The sequence below is a fragment of the Centrocercus urophasianus genome, unplaced genomic scaffold (assembly GCF_019232065.1).
Source record: "Centrocercus urophasianus isolate 14NV4802_14NV808 unplaced genomic scaffold, USGS_Curo_1.0 seq_23, whole genome shotgun sequence".
Lineage (NCBI taxonomy): Eukaryota > Metazoa > Chordata > Aves > Galliformes > Phasianidae > Centrocercus > Centrocercus urophasianus.
In genome coordinates, this window is record NW_024884789.1 from 4,878,720 (window position 1) to 4,891,155 (window position 12,436).

General features: G+C 39.8%; 1 protein-coding gene across 3 annotated transcripts in view; it reads right to left on the reverse strand.

Moving 5' to 3' along the window:
- The window catches only part of MCTP2 (multiple C2 and transmembrane domain containing 2), an 81,694-nt gene that overhangs the window by 42,098 nt on the left and 27,160 nt on the right, over nucleotides 1-12,436 (reverse strand). For all 3 annotated transcript variants that reach the window (XM_042824435.1, XM_042824436.1, XM_042824437.1), the window contains 3 exons: nucleotides 5,255-5,356; nucleotides 4,401-4,475; nucleotides 3,535-3,654 (listed from right to left, as the gene is read on the reverse strand). In XM_042824435.1, coding sequence (XP_042680369.1) covers nucleotides 3,535-3,654; nucleotides 4,401-4,475; nucleotides 5,255-5,356 — 297 coding nt within the window. The remainder of the gene's footprint in view (nucleotides 1-3,534; nucleotides 3,655-4,400; nucleotides 4,476-5,254; nucleotides 5,357-12,436) is intronic.

Consider the following 12,436-nt stretch of genomic DNA (forward strand, 5'->3'; position numbering starts at 1 on the left):
ACAGCCCTGATTAGCAGAGGCCTGAACCTGATGCAGGAGGACACATCGCCAGTAAAAATGAAGTATTCTGGCAGGGGTTCGTGTGCAGGGACCCTGAAGCACACTGCCAGCAAGTGCTGCCAGTCACACCTGAGGTGCCACAGCGGCTGCTTCCCCATCGTTTGCCTGAACATGTCCATGTCTTGCAACTATCACACAAACTTCACCAAAATATATATATATGATCGTAAAAAATTCCAGTCAATATATCCTTTCAATTTGCTCCGGATTATAGTTGGTTGTTTTTTGTTTGTTTTTTTGTTTTTTGTTTTTTTCTTGTTTTTTTTTTTTTTAAGCAATTACTGTAATTTCATTAAATGACATAATTACCGTTAATTCAGAGGAAAACTGTCAATAAAAGGTGTAATTACGTTGTATAAAATCACAAGCACAACGTTCAACGATGCATAATTCCTCACGAAAACCATTCTTGTGACTAAAATTAAGTCTTAAAATATTTTTAAAATACATATTGTGCAGTAGAAATGATTAAGTTCTGATTATGGACTTCTACAACCAACTTGGTAAGAAGAGGGAGAAGAGCAAGCAGAGAGATCATGCAACTAGAAGGTAGAAGCAGGAATTCAGCTTGGAAGCATATTGGAAAGGTAACACAAGTTTTCATATCAACAAGTGGGAAAAACAACTTATTATCACATGGATATATGAGTTGACATGTAAGCAGACATTCCCACAGGCACATTTCACCATGCAGCTCCTGTCTTTTGGGCACCATTAACACAGTGCAGAAGTGATGCCTCAATGAAGAAAGGTGACAAAAAGAAGGAGCGAGGTGGACAAAACTAACACCACAATATTTGCTTGGGAAACCAGGAACAAATTGTTCAGGGTATGATATGGGGAGTGCTAGGTACACAAACAGTATCATAAAGGCATACACTACAGTATGTTTTGGAATACCTTCAAAAGAAAGCCCCTTTTGACGAGTATGTTCCATGGAGTACATGATGAAGAACACACAAAGACTTAAGATCTCTCCCAGTAGAAGAACACTGTTAACATTACGGCAACACTTCCTGCAAGTGCCAATTTAGCCAGTATATCAACATATTAGCTTGGGATGACACATAAATAGGTGAACATGACGATAGCATTTTTCTCATCCACTTGGGTCCTGCCTGCCATTTCCTCTCTCTTTTTCTTTTGTGTGCCCCAATGTAGCAGCAAACATCCTTGTTGCACTTGGAAGCTGTCAGTACTAACTGGCAAGGAGGTGCACTGTAATGAAGACTAAAACAGCAAGGTGAAAGATATATGTGAGCTCCCACGGCAATGCTTTTGATTAATTCTTACAAATATTTTCTCCCAGCTGAGTGAGGAGCTTTGTGCACCTTCCCCACTTCTGGTTTCTAGTGCCAGATACAAGCAGGATGTTACTAACAACAGCATGGTTCAGGGCAAGCTGATTCCAAGAAAGTATTCAGAAGTTGCTTGGTGGAGGACAGTGATTTTAAAAATGACATATTTTAACATACATTTTTTTTAACTGTTAAAGACTGGATTACAGGTACACGTCAGGGCAGTGGGGTACAGCACGGATCTTGCTGTGTATATATTTTCCCAACTATGAATGCACATACTGGAAACAGCAAAAGATAGGGTATTAACACTTCATTATAAATGCCTAAATGGAATCACTGCCATGTGGAAAAGATCAAATACACTTAACTTTTGGTTTGTAGGAGAAATCTGCTTGTATTATCCTTAGTAGTGCATTTTATTCCCTTCCCACTACCCACTTCCTGTAGGAAACCAGGAGCATTATGTTACCCAGTAAAGATGTTAACATCTGTAACTTGTAACGTACCACTTCTTTTGTTCATCTTCCTTTTCACCTTGAATGAATTCCTTTTTCTGTGGACCCACTTTCCCAGATTCTTATTTTATACCTTTCTACCACTTACAAACTTTTCCTAAGTCCAGAAAAACAAACTTCACAGCCTTAATTCACAAGTAATTTATTTCCTGACGGAGAAAATCTCCTAAGCACATGGTTAGGTTCCTGTTTAACAGTGATGGAACAGTGTTGGCACTGGGATTTTACCTATGCCCCTACTACCTTTGCAGCCTGTGTGTACAACCATACAATTCCTTGCACAATCATGTAGATTTCTTTCACAACATGGAGAGAAGTTTCAGAGCTACCAAACATTGCAAACAAACACACATGCATAGCAGCTCCAACTCTTTCAAGAAAGCCACCATCTTAAAGCCCAAAGGGCAAGGCTAGGTTGATTGAAGTTTTCTTTCTCTGAGCACTTCCAATGTATCTGTGCACAACCTACAGTATATCAGTTAGCATCTCTGTCTTCAAAGAAGACAACATTTTAACATATTAGTAAGCAGCTCTTGAGCCACTAATGCTAGATACGATTTGAATAAGCAGAAAAAAAACACACAGAAAAGATCCTCTTGTCCTATCTTAAAGTGCATGTCATGTCTATAACTTGCAGGGTCTTTGCTCTGATTTTCTTTCCATCACTTTACTTATCTGTAAGAAATACACTGTGAAGTGTCTTCCTCTAAAGAGCCTTTAGGTGATTTAAAATGCACAGAGAGTATAAAAGGAAAAATCTTGAAGACGTGGCTGTCCTTTTACTTAATCAACACTCAAAAGCTTTCTTTTTGCATGCTGGACCACCACAAAATGATTTTGCAACCTTTAATGGCACGCCAAACATTTCAAGCACGAAGAAAATGTCACACCACAGAATCAAAACCATGCAAAACCTTTCTGTGCTTGCATGGATTATGAGAAAACTGCAAATGGGGTGCTTACTACCAAGAGGAAAATGGAGAGAGTGGGAATGGCAGGTAGAGAATTTGGCTTTTTGTTTGCAGAGAGAAGAACTCATTGACCAGCCTTTCTCTGTCCTTTCATATGTATAAATATTTAATTGATAAAAAAAAAAAAAAAGGAAAGAAATTTATTGTGATGATTAAGGGGATAAATTTGCAACTGGCAAAGCTGTTCATGTGCCAGGGGGACATGCAGCATGCTGTGTGGTAGCTGCAGGCAGAGCAGACATTGGTAATCTGCAGCTAACTGCCTCCTCATGCATCATGACAACCAATGACATCTCACTGCAGATGGTGCCTACTCTCTCGGCCACCATCTCTCTTCTCTCCTACCATCCAATTTCCATGCTCTGGAAGGGCCAAAACAGCAATACAGAACAGCCATATGGTCACAGCCCTTACAGTCTATCACCGACCACACATGGGTGGCCCAGGTCAACAAGAGCCTCTGCACATAGCAAAAAAAGGCTGCTTCTGAAGGTTCAATTTCCACGTCCAGCAGACCTAACGCTGACCTGGCTGCCTTTGAAAACTGCACACCCTGCAGCCGTGTAGCTACAAAATACCAATAACTGCAAACGATAAATGGCTTTGGACTGGTGGAGAGGATGGCACGTTAACACTCAAGATCTTATATCACTTAGCCACATCTAATAAAAGAAGAAATCCACTTACCACAAATGCTATCATACTCTTTACCGTGGACTCCCAGAGAAAACAGCTCCGAAGGAATTGTATTGTATTCCATATTGCCATGGTGATTTTTTTCACACGATCAACATTCCTCGATAAGATCTGATAAATATTGAGTGGGAGGAGGGGAGGAGAAGAGTTTAATCAAACACTCTAATATCCTACCATTGCTTCAGAAACAGGGATAATTTAAGCTACAAATGCATGCCAGGGCACATATTACAAATAAAGCTTCTATTTCAAAGGCACTCTCCTGCTCCTGTCTGCTTTGTGATTACACTCATACCTCCCAGATTTTCCTTATTCATCAGAAAATAAAGCAAAAAGAAAAAACAAAAACAACATCTTGCCAAAACTAAATAGAACAGTAACAGAAACCTACCTACATTCCCTTGCAATTTCCATAATACAGTAATGCCTCAGAACTAAGGACTAGATATAATTTAATCCAAACACAGAACCTCTTCTCTATGTTTTAGATTCATCCAGAGAAATAAATATGAGAATTTTAGCTTTGTTTTTAAAAGGATAACAGTCATCGTTCTAAAATCTGTAGAGTTTTTAACTAATGTAAATCTGGTTTCTTCCTTCCGAAATAAAAGAACAGGGCTTGTGCTTTGCTTCAGGTGCTTTTAACCGTGCATTACCCACAACTATCATTTTCCCTGTTCTGAGGCACAAAGCCGAACTACTGACGCAAACTAGATCAGAAAGCCTTTAAACACAACGAAATGCACAGAATTTACATGTGTTCAGTGTTCTACACGTAAATGGGTGTTGTTCTTGGCCACAGTAACTCAAATCTTTCCCAAGTAAGCATCAGAGCCGAGCCCAGAGATAACCTTTACCTTCTTAGAAAATTTGCGGTTCTCCTCAGTGAAGCGCTTTTCGCGGGGCTTGAATGTTCTAATAGTTGCTTTGATCTAAAATAAATAAGAAAGTCATGTACTTTTAAATTCATTATTCTTTATAGCACTAGGATTTTTCTCTCTTTTAAGGGATTTCTAGGAGAAGACTAAAAGAAATCAAGAGGGCTCCTTAAGGAGGAAATGAAATAAGTATTCATCATCCTGCACGTTCAATACGTATAGGTGGAAGAACCTGGACTGCTTCTGCCCTGTTCCCTGGAGTTTTGCTAACCACTCTCACTGTACCACAGGGCTGGCAAAGGCAGAGCTGCGGCACAGCCCACAAAGGCCTTAACAAATGGGATTCCATTCAGCAAAGCTGGAGGGCATAAACAATTGAGACTGACTCAGCCACCTAAAAACTAAGTGCACCACATACATGCCTCATTAATTTTCCTGTCAACACCCTGGGAAAAGAACATTGTGGGTCAGCTTTTTTGGGAGGAAGTAGGTGTTAAAAGTAATGCATAATAATCTAAACATTAAGCCCTTTTCTGGCTGCTGCAAACGAAGCCCTGGTGTATGGCAATTGACACCTCCTTCCTAAAGCTCCTGTGGTCACTGTAAGTCCTGAAGTGCCCCTGCATTGTTCCATCCACCCAGATGGGCTGTCGCGTTAGGATGTGCCAATGTCTCTTCACCCACAGTATGAAACATTGCAACCAGATGCAGTGAGGTCAGGACTTTTCCCGCTCAGTTCCTGCTTTCAAAGGATCGATTACCTCCCTCCCAGGTGCACATATTTCCACATTTCTTACACAAATGATAAGTAAAGAGAAAATATTTTAACTTACGGGATTAAATAGGACATCCAGCTCTAAGTAAATTACTCCTTTTGAAGCACGTTCCAAGTCTTTATTCTTCAGCATGTAACAACTTTGTTTGCCATTTCTGATCTATAGATTGGGAAGACAAAAAGCATCAATATTTTCCCAGCTGTAATTTACAATGTAATTTTAAAAGACACTACCAAAAAAAAAAAAAAAAAAAAAATCTCACAAGCACAAAAATCCTCCCCAAACCATGATAATATACTCAGAGCCTGAAATACAAAATGACCATTGGATTAGAGACCTATAAAATTGCAGATTAAATCTCTTATGGTCCAACTTTAATTTACAAACCTTGTACTTTATAGTAGAGCAGTGCATGCAATAACCAGTTTGAAAATTCTGCCCTGGAAGCCAGTGAGTTGATGGGAAGTAATCAGCCTCCGTTATTACAGGTTGAAAATGGAATTTTTCTTCCAAAGTTCAGAAAAAGAGCCACGACAACAACTTACCCACCTACTGCACACCCCAGTACACGAACTCACTTCAAATGCTTCGCTTACTGCAAGGTTGTCAAATTATTACCCAGGAAACGAACACAATCCAAAGAAATTAATCAGCTTAAGTGGAATGAATGTTAATGTAACAAATGTTCAAAATTAACTAATTCACGTAAGAGACTTCTCCCCCCACCTCTGAATTTCAATACCATTTCCATGCTCTAATCTGCCGGTTGGCCCTATCACATTAAACGCCTATAAAAAGAAAAACAACCTCCCTCCCTCACCATTTTGTAAACTATTTGGCTCAAATCAAAAGCATTCTCTCTTCTAAAAGTGATGGCAGAAATGTATTTATTATACACAGTAGGATATGTATTGATTAAACATTTGGCTTTTTAGGAAGCAGACCAGTTAATTCTAAACAGCAGTAACATAAAAAACTGCAGCTTACCAAAAAGCTACATTCAGGGACTGTAATGATCAAAGATTAAAGATAACGGAGGAAATTTGGGGGCATGAAATTGCAACCATATTTAAAACGGCTATTGCTGCTCTGGCATTTAGAAGAGGCACTCGTATAAACCATGGCAGAAATGAGTAAGGAGGAAAAAAAAAAAAGGCATAATAGGAACCAAGCGATTTCACGTTACAAGGGAAAGGTCACTTTCCTTCCCAATGCTGCTCCACCCTTTCTGTACCAAACAGCTCGTCGAAGGGTAGACGGCTTTCCTGGCTGACAGTTAAAAAGGAAGAAGGCTCTCATAAAGCCCAAGTTCGCATCCTCATCAGGGTCCAAACAGGAATTCCAGCTTTTACTATGCTTTCATCCAAAGCTGAGCTTAACAGGATGCTGGGAGCCATGCAATCAATTGCAGAGTCTCTTTAATAATAACAGGCACTGATCACGAACCTGCCTTCAATGTAAGGACAAACACAAAGGGTTGGAGTTAAAGACAAAGGAAGTGGCCAACCCCGTTTGTAGGATCACTCACATCAGATGGCCCTCAGACCAACTGCCATATAAAGTACTGTTTACCCATCAGAAAGGATTCTGCTACTTCAATAGTTCCCTCATCACCACCTCCTAGCAAAGGCAGAAACAGTTTTAAAAGATACGGGATGAAAACAAAACCACTCCAAGTTATTCAGAAACTAAAGATGCTTCATTTTCCAAACTGAAAATTGCATTTCATCTGCGAAGAGATAAAAGGCCAAATGGACTTGGCTTGAGATTATTATTGCTTTGATCTAATGCAACGGCACCAGAAGAAGGCATAGAAGAAGCAGCTTTGTTCCTAGCAGCGTGTCTGCAGAGATAGAGATATCCAGTGCATATCAACACTGCGTAACTATTGATTCTTCTTATTTATGAATTTGGGGGCTGAATTTTCATGTATTTCAGTTACAAAAAGTTCTCACAACTTTTTATTCTTAGGATGAAATGCTTCCATAACTCAGCAGTAAGGACACGTGGAAATCTGTCTGGATATATTTCTCACCAACATATTTTAAGAGCACAGCCAGTAAGGAAGGACACTGCACACACTGCTAAATTCAGTGAAAAAAAATAAAAGGAAGGAGAAGGTCTGGTAATTAATACAGATTTCCTAGCTTTTGACCTTCTTCAAGGAGAGAGAAGTACAAGAGAAAAAAGCAATTGGCTATAAACTGGCATTTTCATTTGGATGAAGAAAAAAAAAACCTTGATAAAAAAAAAGTCAAACAGAAGTCTCTCAAAAGTTTTGGCAACATGCTATGGTAGTGCAGCTCAGCAAAAGGTGTAAGGTAACTCTAACACCCATGACTGCATAGAGATCGAACTGACAGCACGTCTCAACTGTACTCAGAACAGAGCATCCAGATCTATTCTGTTTTTGGTCCAGAGTTTAGATTCTGTTCAACATTTCCCTCTGTCTCAAGAGGCAAGCAGTCATATTAATTTTATTTGGGATCCGTTTCTTCCTCCTCTCTGGGAGCTCTTCTCCTATCCCTGCTATTTGCAAAAACCACTCACATGTTCTCTCCAGCTGTGGACAATGTCGTACCCTGTGCTGAGGTCCTAGGAACCTCAATTCAGAAAGATCAAATTTCTCTGCTGCTCAAAACACCTTCCACTAGATACCTGAACTAATAGTCCTGATAACCATGTCTAAAATTGTTTAACTTATGTAAAAGCATCAAGAATGTAATGGAAAGGAATATGGGAATTAAAAGTGAAAACACCTACAGGTGAGGTCCCTCAAGAGATATTATCAATATTATCCCCTTATTAATTTCACACACGTGCATATATGTCTCCTTAAGTTATACTAATGCTTGCATTCTTTGAAAGCTTGTTAGTTGCATGGAATACACTGGAGTTCAATCAACAATCAAGACTGCCCACAAGCACAGAAGGATAGTAGTACCAATCCCATTGATAAAGCTTCATTAGACACAGTTACCATCAGAAAAAAAAAAAAAAAAAGAAAAAAAAAAAATCAACATTCTCACCCCATTAAAATTTCTGATATTTGGGGGTATTTCTGTGTTCTGAATCAACTCAGAAAGATAAAATACCAGCAGCACTATTTCAACAGTACAATTCACCCCTTCTTCTGTATCATAATTCCTCCTCTATACAGAAGTTACCAGCTGGAAGCAAAGCTAAAATTCTTCATGCACTCTGTATTTCTATCTACAGGAGCACTTCAAGCAGAGGTAACCTCTGGCAGTGCTTCAGCTTGCCCTCCCAGCTGGAAGAAGATGTTCAGGTGCATGAGACCACAGCACAGTCAAGGCCCAAAGTGCATCAAGTTCCTTTCAAATGAGTGAATATATTTGCTAAACTCTTCCCACAGATGTCCCCAGTAAAACAAATGTGACTAAACACAGTATTGATGTAGCCAGCCAATGCTAAATCTATTAAGCAACAACCTTCTGACCGCTTGGGAATTTTAATGAAATAGCGAAAGCCGAGATTGATATGACACAAAACACTGAGAAGACAGGACCCTTACGCAGCAAAGGGTGTTTTTTCATTGCTCTTGTCTCAAAGAAATATGGTTTAGTGGCTTTTTTTTTTTTGCACATTGATTTTAAGAAAACTTCACTCCGTATCCAGCTTTGATGCAGATTCAATATCATATATCGATGACCTGACAGAACAATGCTGGGTTAAACCTCTGTACATCAACACCCGTGACGTGCAGAAAGGGTAATGGCTACTCTCCAAAGGTAATTCATCTAAAGCATTTGGGACCTCTGATATTCTTGCTTGAGCTCATTGCTGATGCACAATGTCATACCATTTGCCCTGAATAACATAAAGCTGTCTTGTTATAGACACACACCTTCTCTTATCAAAGGACATATTTCCCCAGGAAAAGATGAAAGCAAGGCACATATTTGATCCACCTGGATATGAGTAAGGAGGTTTTTTTTGTTTCTCCTCAGCCTTGTAATATACGCTCATTAGATTTTATACAAAATGTCCATTCATTCATCCCAAACTCTTTCCCCCAAACATTTTGCTTTTAATAATCTTTCGTAGGACCCGAAGTACAATAGAAATGCACATTCTTGGCAGAGGGTTGATGTCCAAAGACCGAACGCGTATGGGGTCAATTGTCTGAAAGCAGGCAGCCAAGCTTCCAAGGCAGAGTGAAGAGATGCTGAAAGCCCCAGGAGCACTCTGAGGCCAAGACCTCAAGTAGCACTCAAAAAAAAAAAAAATCAAGCAAAAAACACCCGCATCATCCCAACAATGCTATCTTCAATAAGCAGAGCACTGTCAAAGCAATATTTTATTTCAGAAAAAAGGTGTCCTTTTCTTTCTGGAAGCGATGCCTTTTACCTTCATTCCAACATTTCTGGTTTGTGAGAGAAGTGAAAATCGGAACAGATGATCTACTGCACAGCAGCCTCTGCGATATAAGCTCAGCATTTCCACAGCTCTCTCAAACTCTAAACCTTCCTCCTGCAAAAGGCTGTATACTTATGGTCAAGCGATAAGTAATCACAACTGGCAGGTGTCTGTTCTCTGAATCCAGGCCGTGTTTCAGACAATTAAGCTTGCAAAAGTCATGCTAGTTGTTTCCACTGTATCTTTAGCTACCGACCTTGTGCCGCACTTGGAAACATTTCAGAGACCTCTTCCTGTTTGCTGAAAAAAGGGCGCAGCTGAAATCTACTCTGGGCTGATAACTCAGCAGATAAAAACATTCCAGCCTGCCATACAACTCTTCACTCAAAGGTCTTTCTACATGAGGATATTTGATATACCCTGCTTTAAGATTTACTGAAGCACACAATATGATCCCATGCCTCTTGCTTGCAGCCCTCCAGGAGACAGGAGCCTCTTGAAGCAAAGCAAAAAAGGCAGAGCCTTACAGACAGAAACCTGGCTGCTTTCAGTAAGACCGAGGACACAAATGAACACAGATGGGAAGGACTACTTTCATAATTAGTTCAAGTCCCTAAAACCTACAAAAAGAAAAATCACTAAACCCATGAAACTCCCTTCTTGAAGCACTTAACTTTTTGCCTTACTTCTCCATTTCTTGTGTCTTCTTCAGTTTCTAGCACAAAAACCTGCTATGTTCACTGGTCTGGTTTTCCCCTCTCATTACCCAATGTCTGAGAATCCAATCCCTCTCCTAGCCAGATTCTCCAGGTCACCGTTGGCACAACAGAGCTCCATTTTGTTCAATACTGGTAGCAGTAACTTGCATCTTTTTCAGTTTATCTGCCACTTCTGTGACTGCGGATTTCTGGAGCTGTGAACACTATTTGAGATGAAGTCTCATTTACATGTTTTAAAGGTGGAGAATCGTTCACCATAAAGAAGGGCAGGAGAAAAAATGCTATAGGTTGATTAACACAGAAAAGCTAAAAGTAAAAAGCAAGCTCTGCATTTAGATTTCATTTTTGCGAAATGGCAAAAGGCAAATCACTACTTCACTCCTGTCCACAACTATCTGCACGTAGAGAAAACACCAAGCTTGGTACAATGCTATCAAAATCCATGTCTGCACTGCTCATTAGTAGAGCTCCATGAGAAACAAAGCAACCACGCAGTCGTCATGCCCATCAAAAGAATGTGAAGTTTTCAGCTTTATTCCTGTCACTTTAAAGCTCTTCTTCTGTTGCCAAATGTGCTTGCTTCTTAATTAATGAATTCCATAAACCTAGATCACAGTCAGTGGTGACTGGGAAGCACGAACATAATATTAATACACAAAAAAAAAATCACAGAGACTTTGAGTTAATGGGATGATGAAGGTGTATTCATGTTTGCAAAATGCCACTGCAAGACTTCTGGACACATTCAAACCAAAGTTTTCTTTCAAATTAAACTTATCCAAACCCTCCAACGTATACCCTATCCAAAGCATTTATTCACTAAGAAAATCGAGCCATCCATGAACAGTTCCTGAAGGAAACTGATTTCATGTGCTGACAGCTCACAACTCAGGCCAGTGCATTTTTAACTTACATGAGAGGAACAAAGAGGCAAATGCATTTCTATTTCAAAAAGGAACCTAATGCAAGCCAAATATTAGGCCTAAGAAATTAAACTTGTATGATTTGTGAGGTTTCCTTGAATCTTTAACTATTGTTCACTTTCAACATATTTATCTAAATGGTTCAAAGGATAGATTCAAATTTATAGCTAAATTCACAACATACGTCAAAATACTCATTTCAAGAATAAGAGCTTAGAAAATTGCCATTCTCTGTCTGAACCAAGTTAATAGGTGCAAAATGTTTTTAATCAGAAGCAGAGATGAATATATTTATGCTAGATTTGACTGAAATAGGAGGCAGAGAAGTTTGGATGGGAAGGAAGAAAACCAGTTGGCAAGGGAAAGCATAAACAATTTTTATTTTATTTTTTGTCTCAAACTTTGGACAAAAAACCTACGCTGAATAGAATTTGGACATTACCACACACATGCACTCCCCTGCTCTGCCTTGTTACATGCTTCCTAAGGGATACTTGACAAATGCCTATAAAATCAACAGAAAATCCAACTCTAACATCTTCTCACTGTGAGCCCACACAGCCTGCTGCCGATCATGCAGACCATTTGGCAAGCACAGGGTCTGCAGGAGAGCAGCTGCTCCAGCCACTCTCTTCCAGGAACATCAGAGATATGAGGACTTGGGGAAAAATTAACCAAGTGATCAAAAATGGAATAAAAGATGTTAAGAGTTTTCCTTCCCTGTAAACATCAAATCATCCTTCGTGCCAAACTGACTTTAATACTGTTCTGAAAGTGGACATACTGAAGACTCAAGCCACTAAAAAATAGACAAATAATCTAAAGCATCCCCAGCCTCAAACAGAACTTGCAGTGTAAGCCATGGAAGCAGACAGAATACAAGGCAGCTTGAACACAAGGTACGAATATATAAAATGAACATATCTGTTCCACAAAGTCCCCAAATGGAAGTTTTATTATTTTTCTGCCTACAGTGACCCCAATCAAGCAGTACCCAGGTCTCCGGCCCTAATGAATGGATAGAGCATCTCTGCCTAGCATTGCTGCTTGAATGCAGCACTGAGGCTCCTTAAGCCTGGTATTTACCCCACAGCCACTGCTCCAGTTTACACGTCTTATCCACCTTACTTAAGGGCAGGCTGGATGGAGCCCCAGTCAGCCTGATCTGGTGGTTGGCAACCCTGCCCACGGCAGAGAGGCTGGGATTTAATGACCTT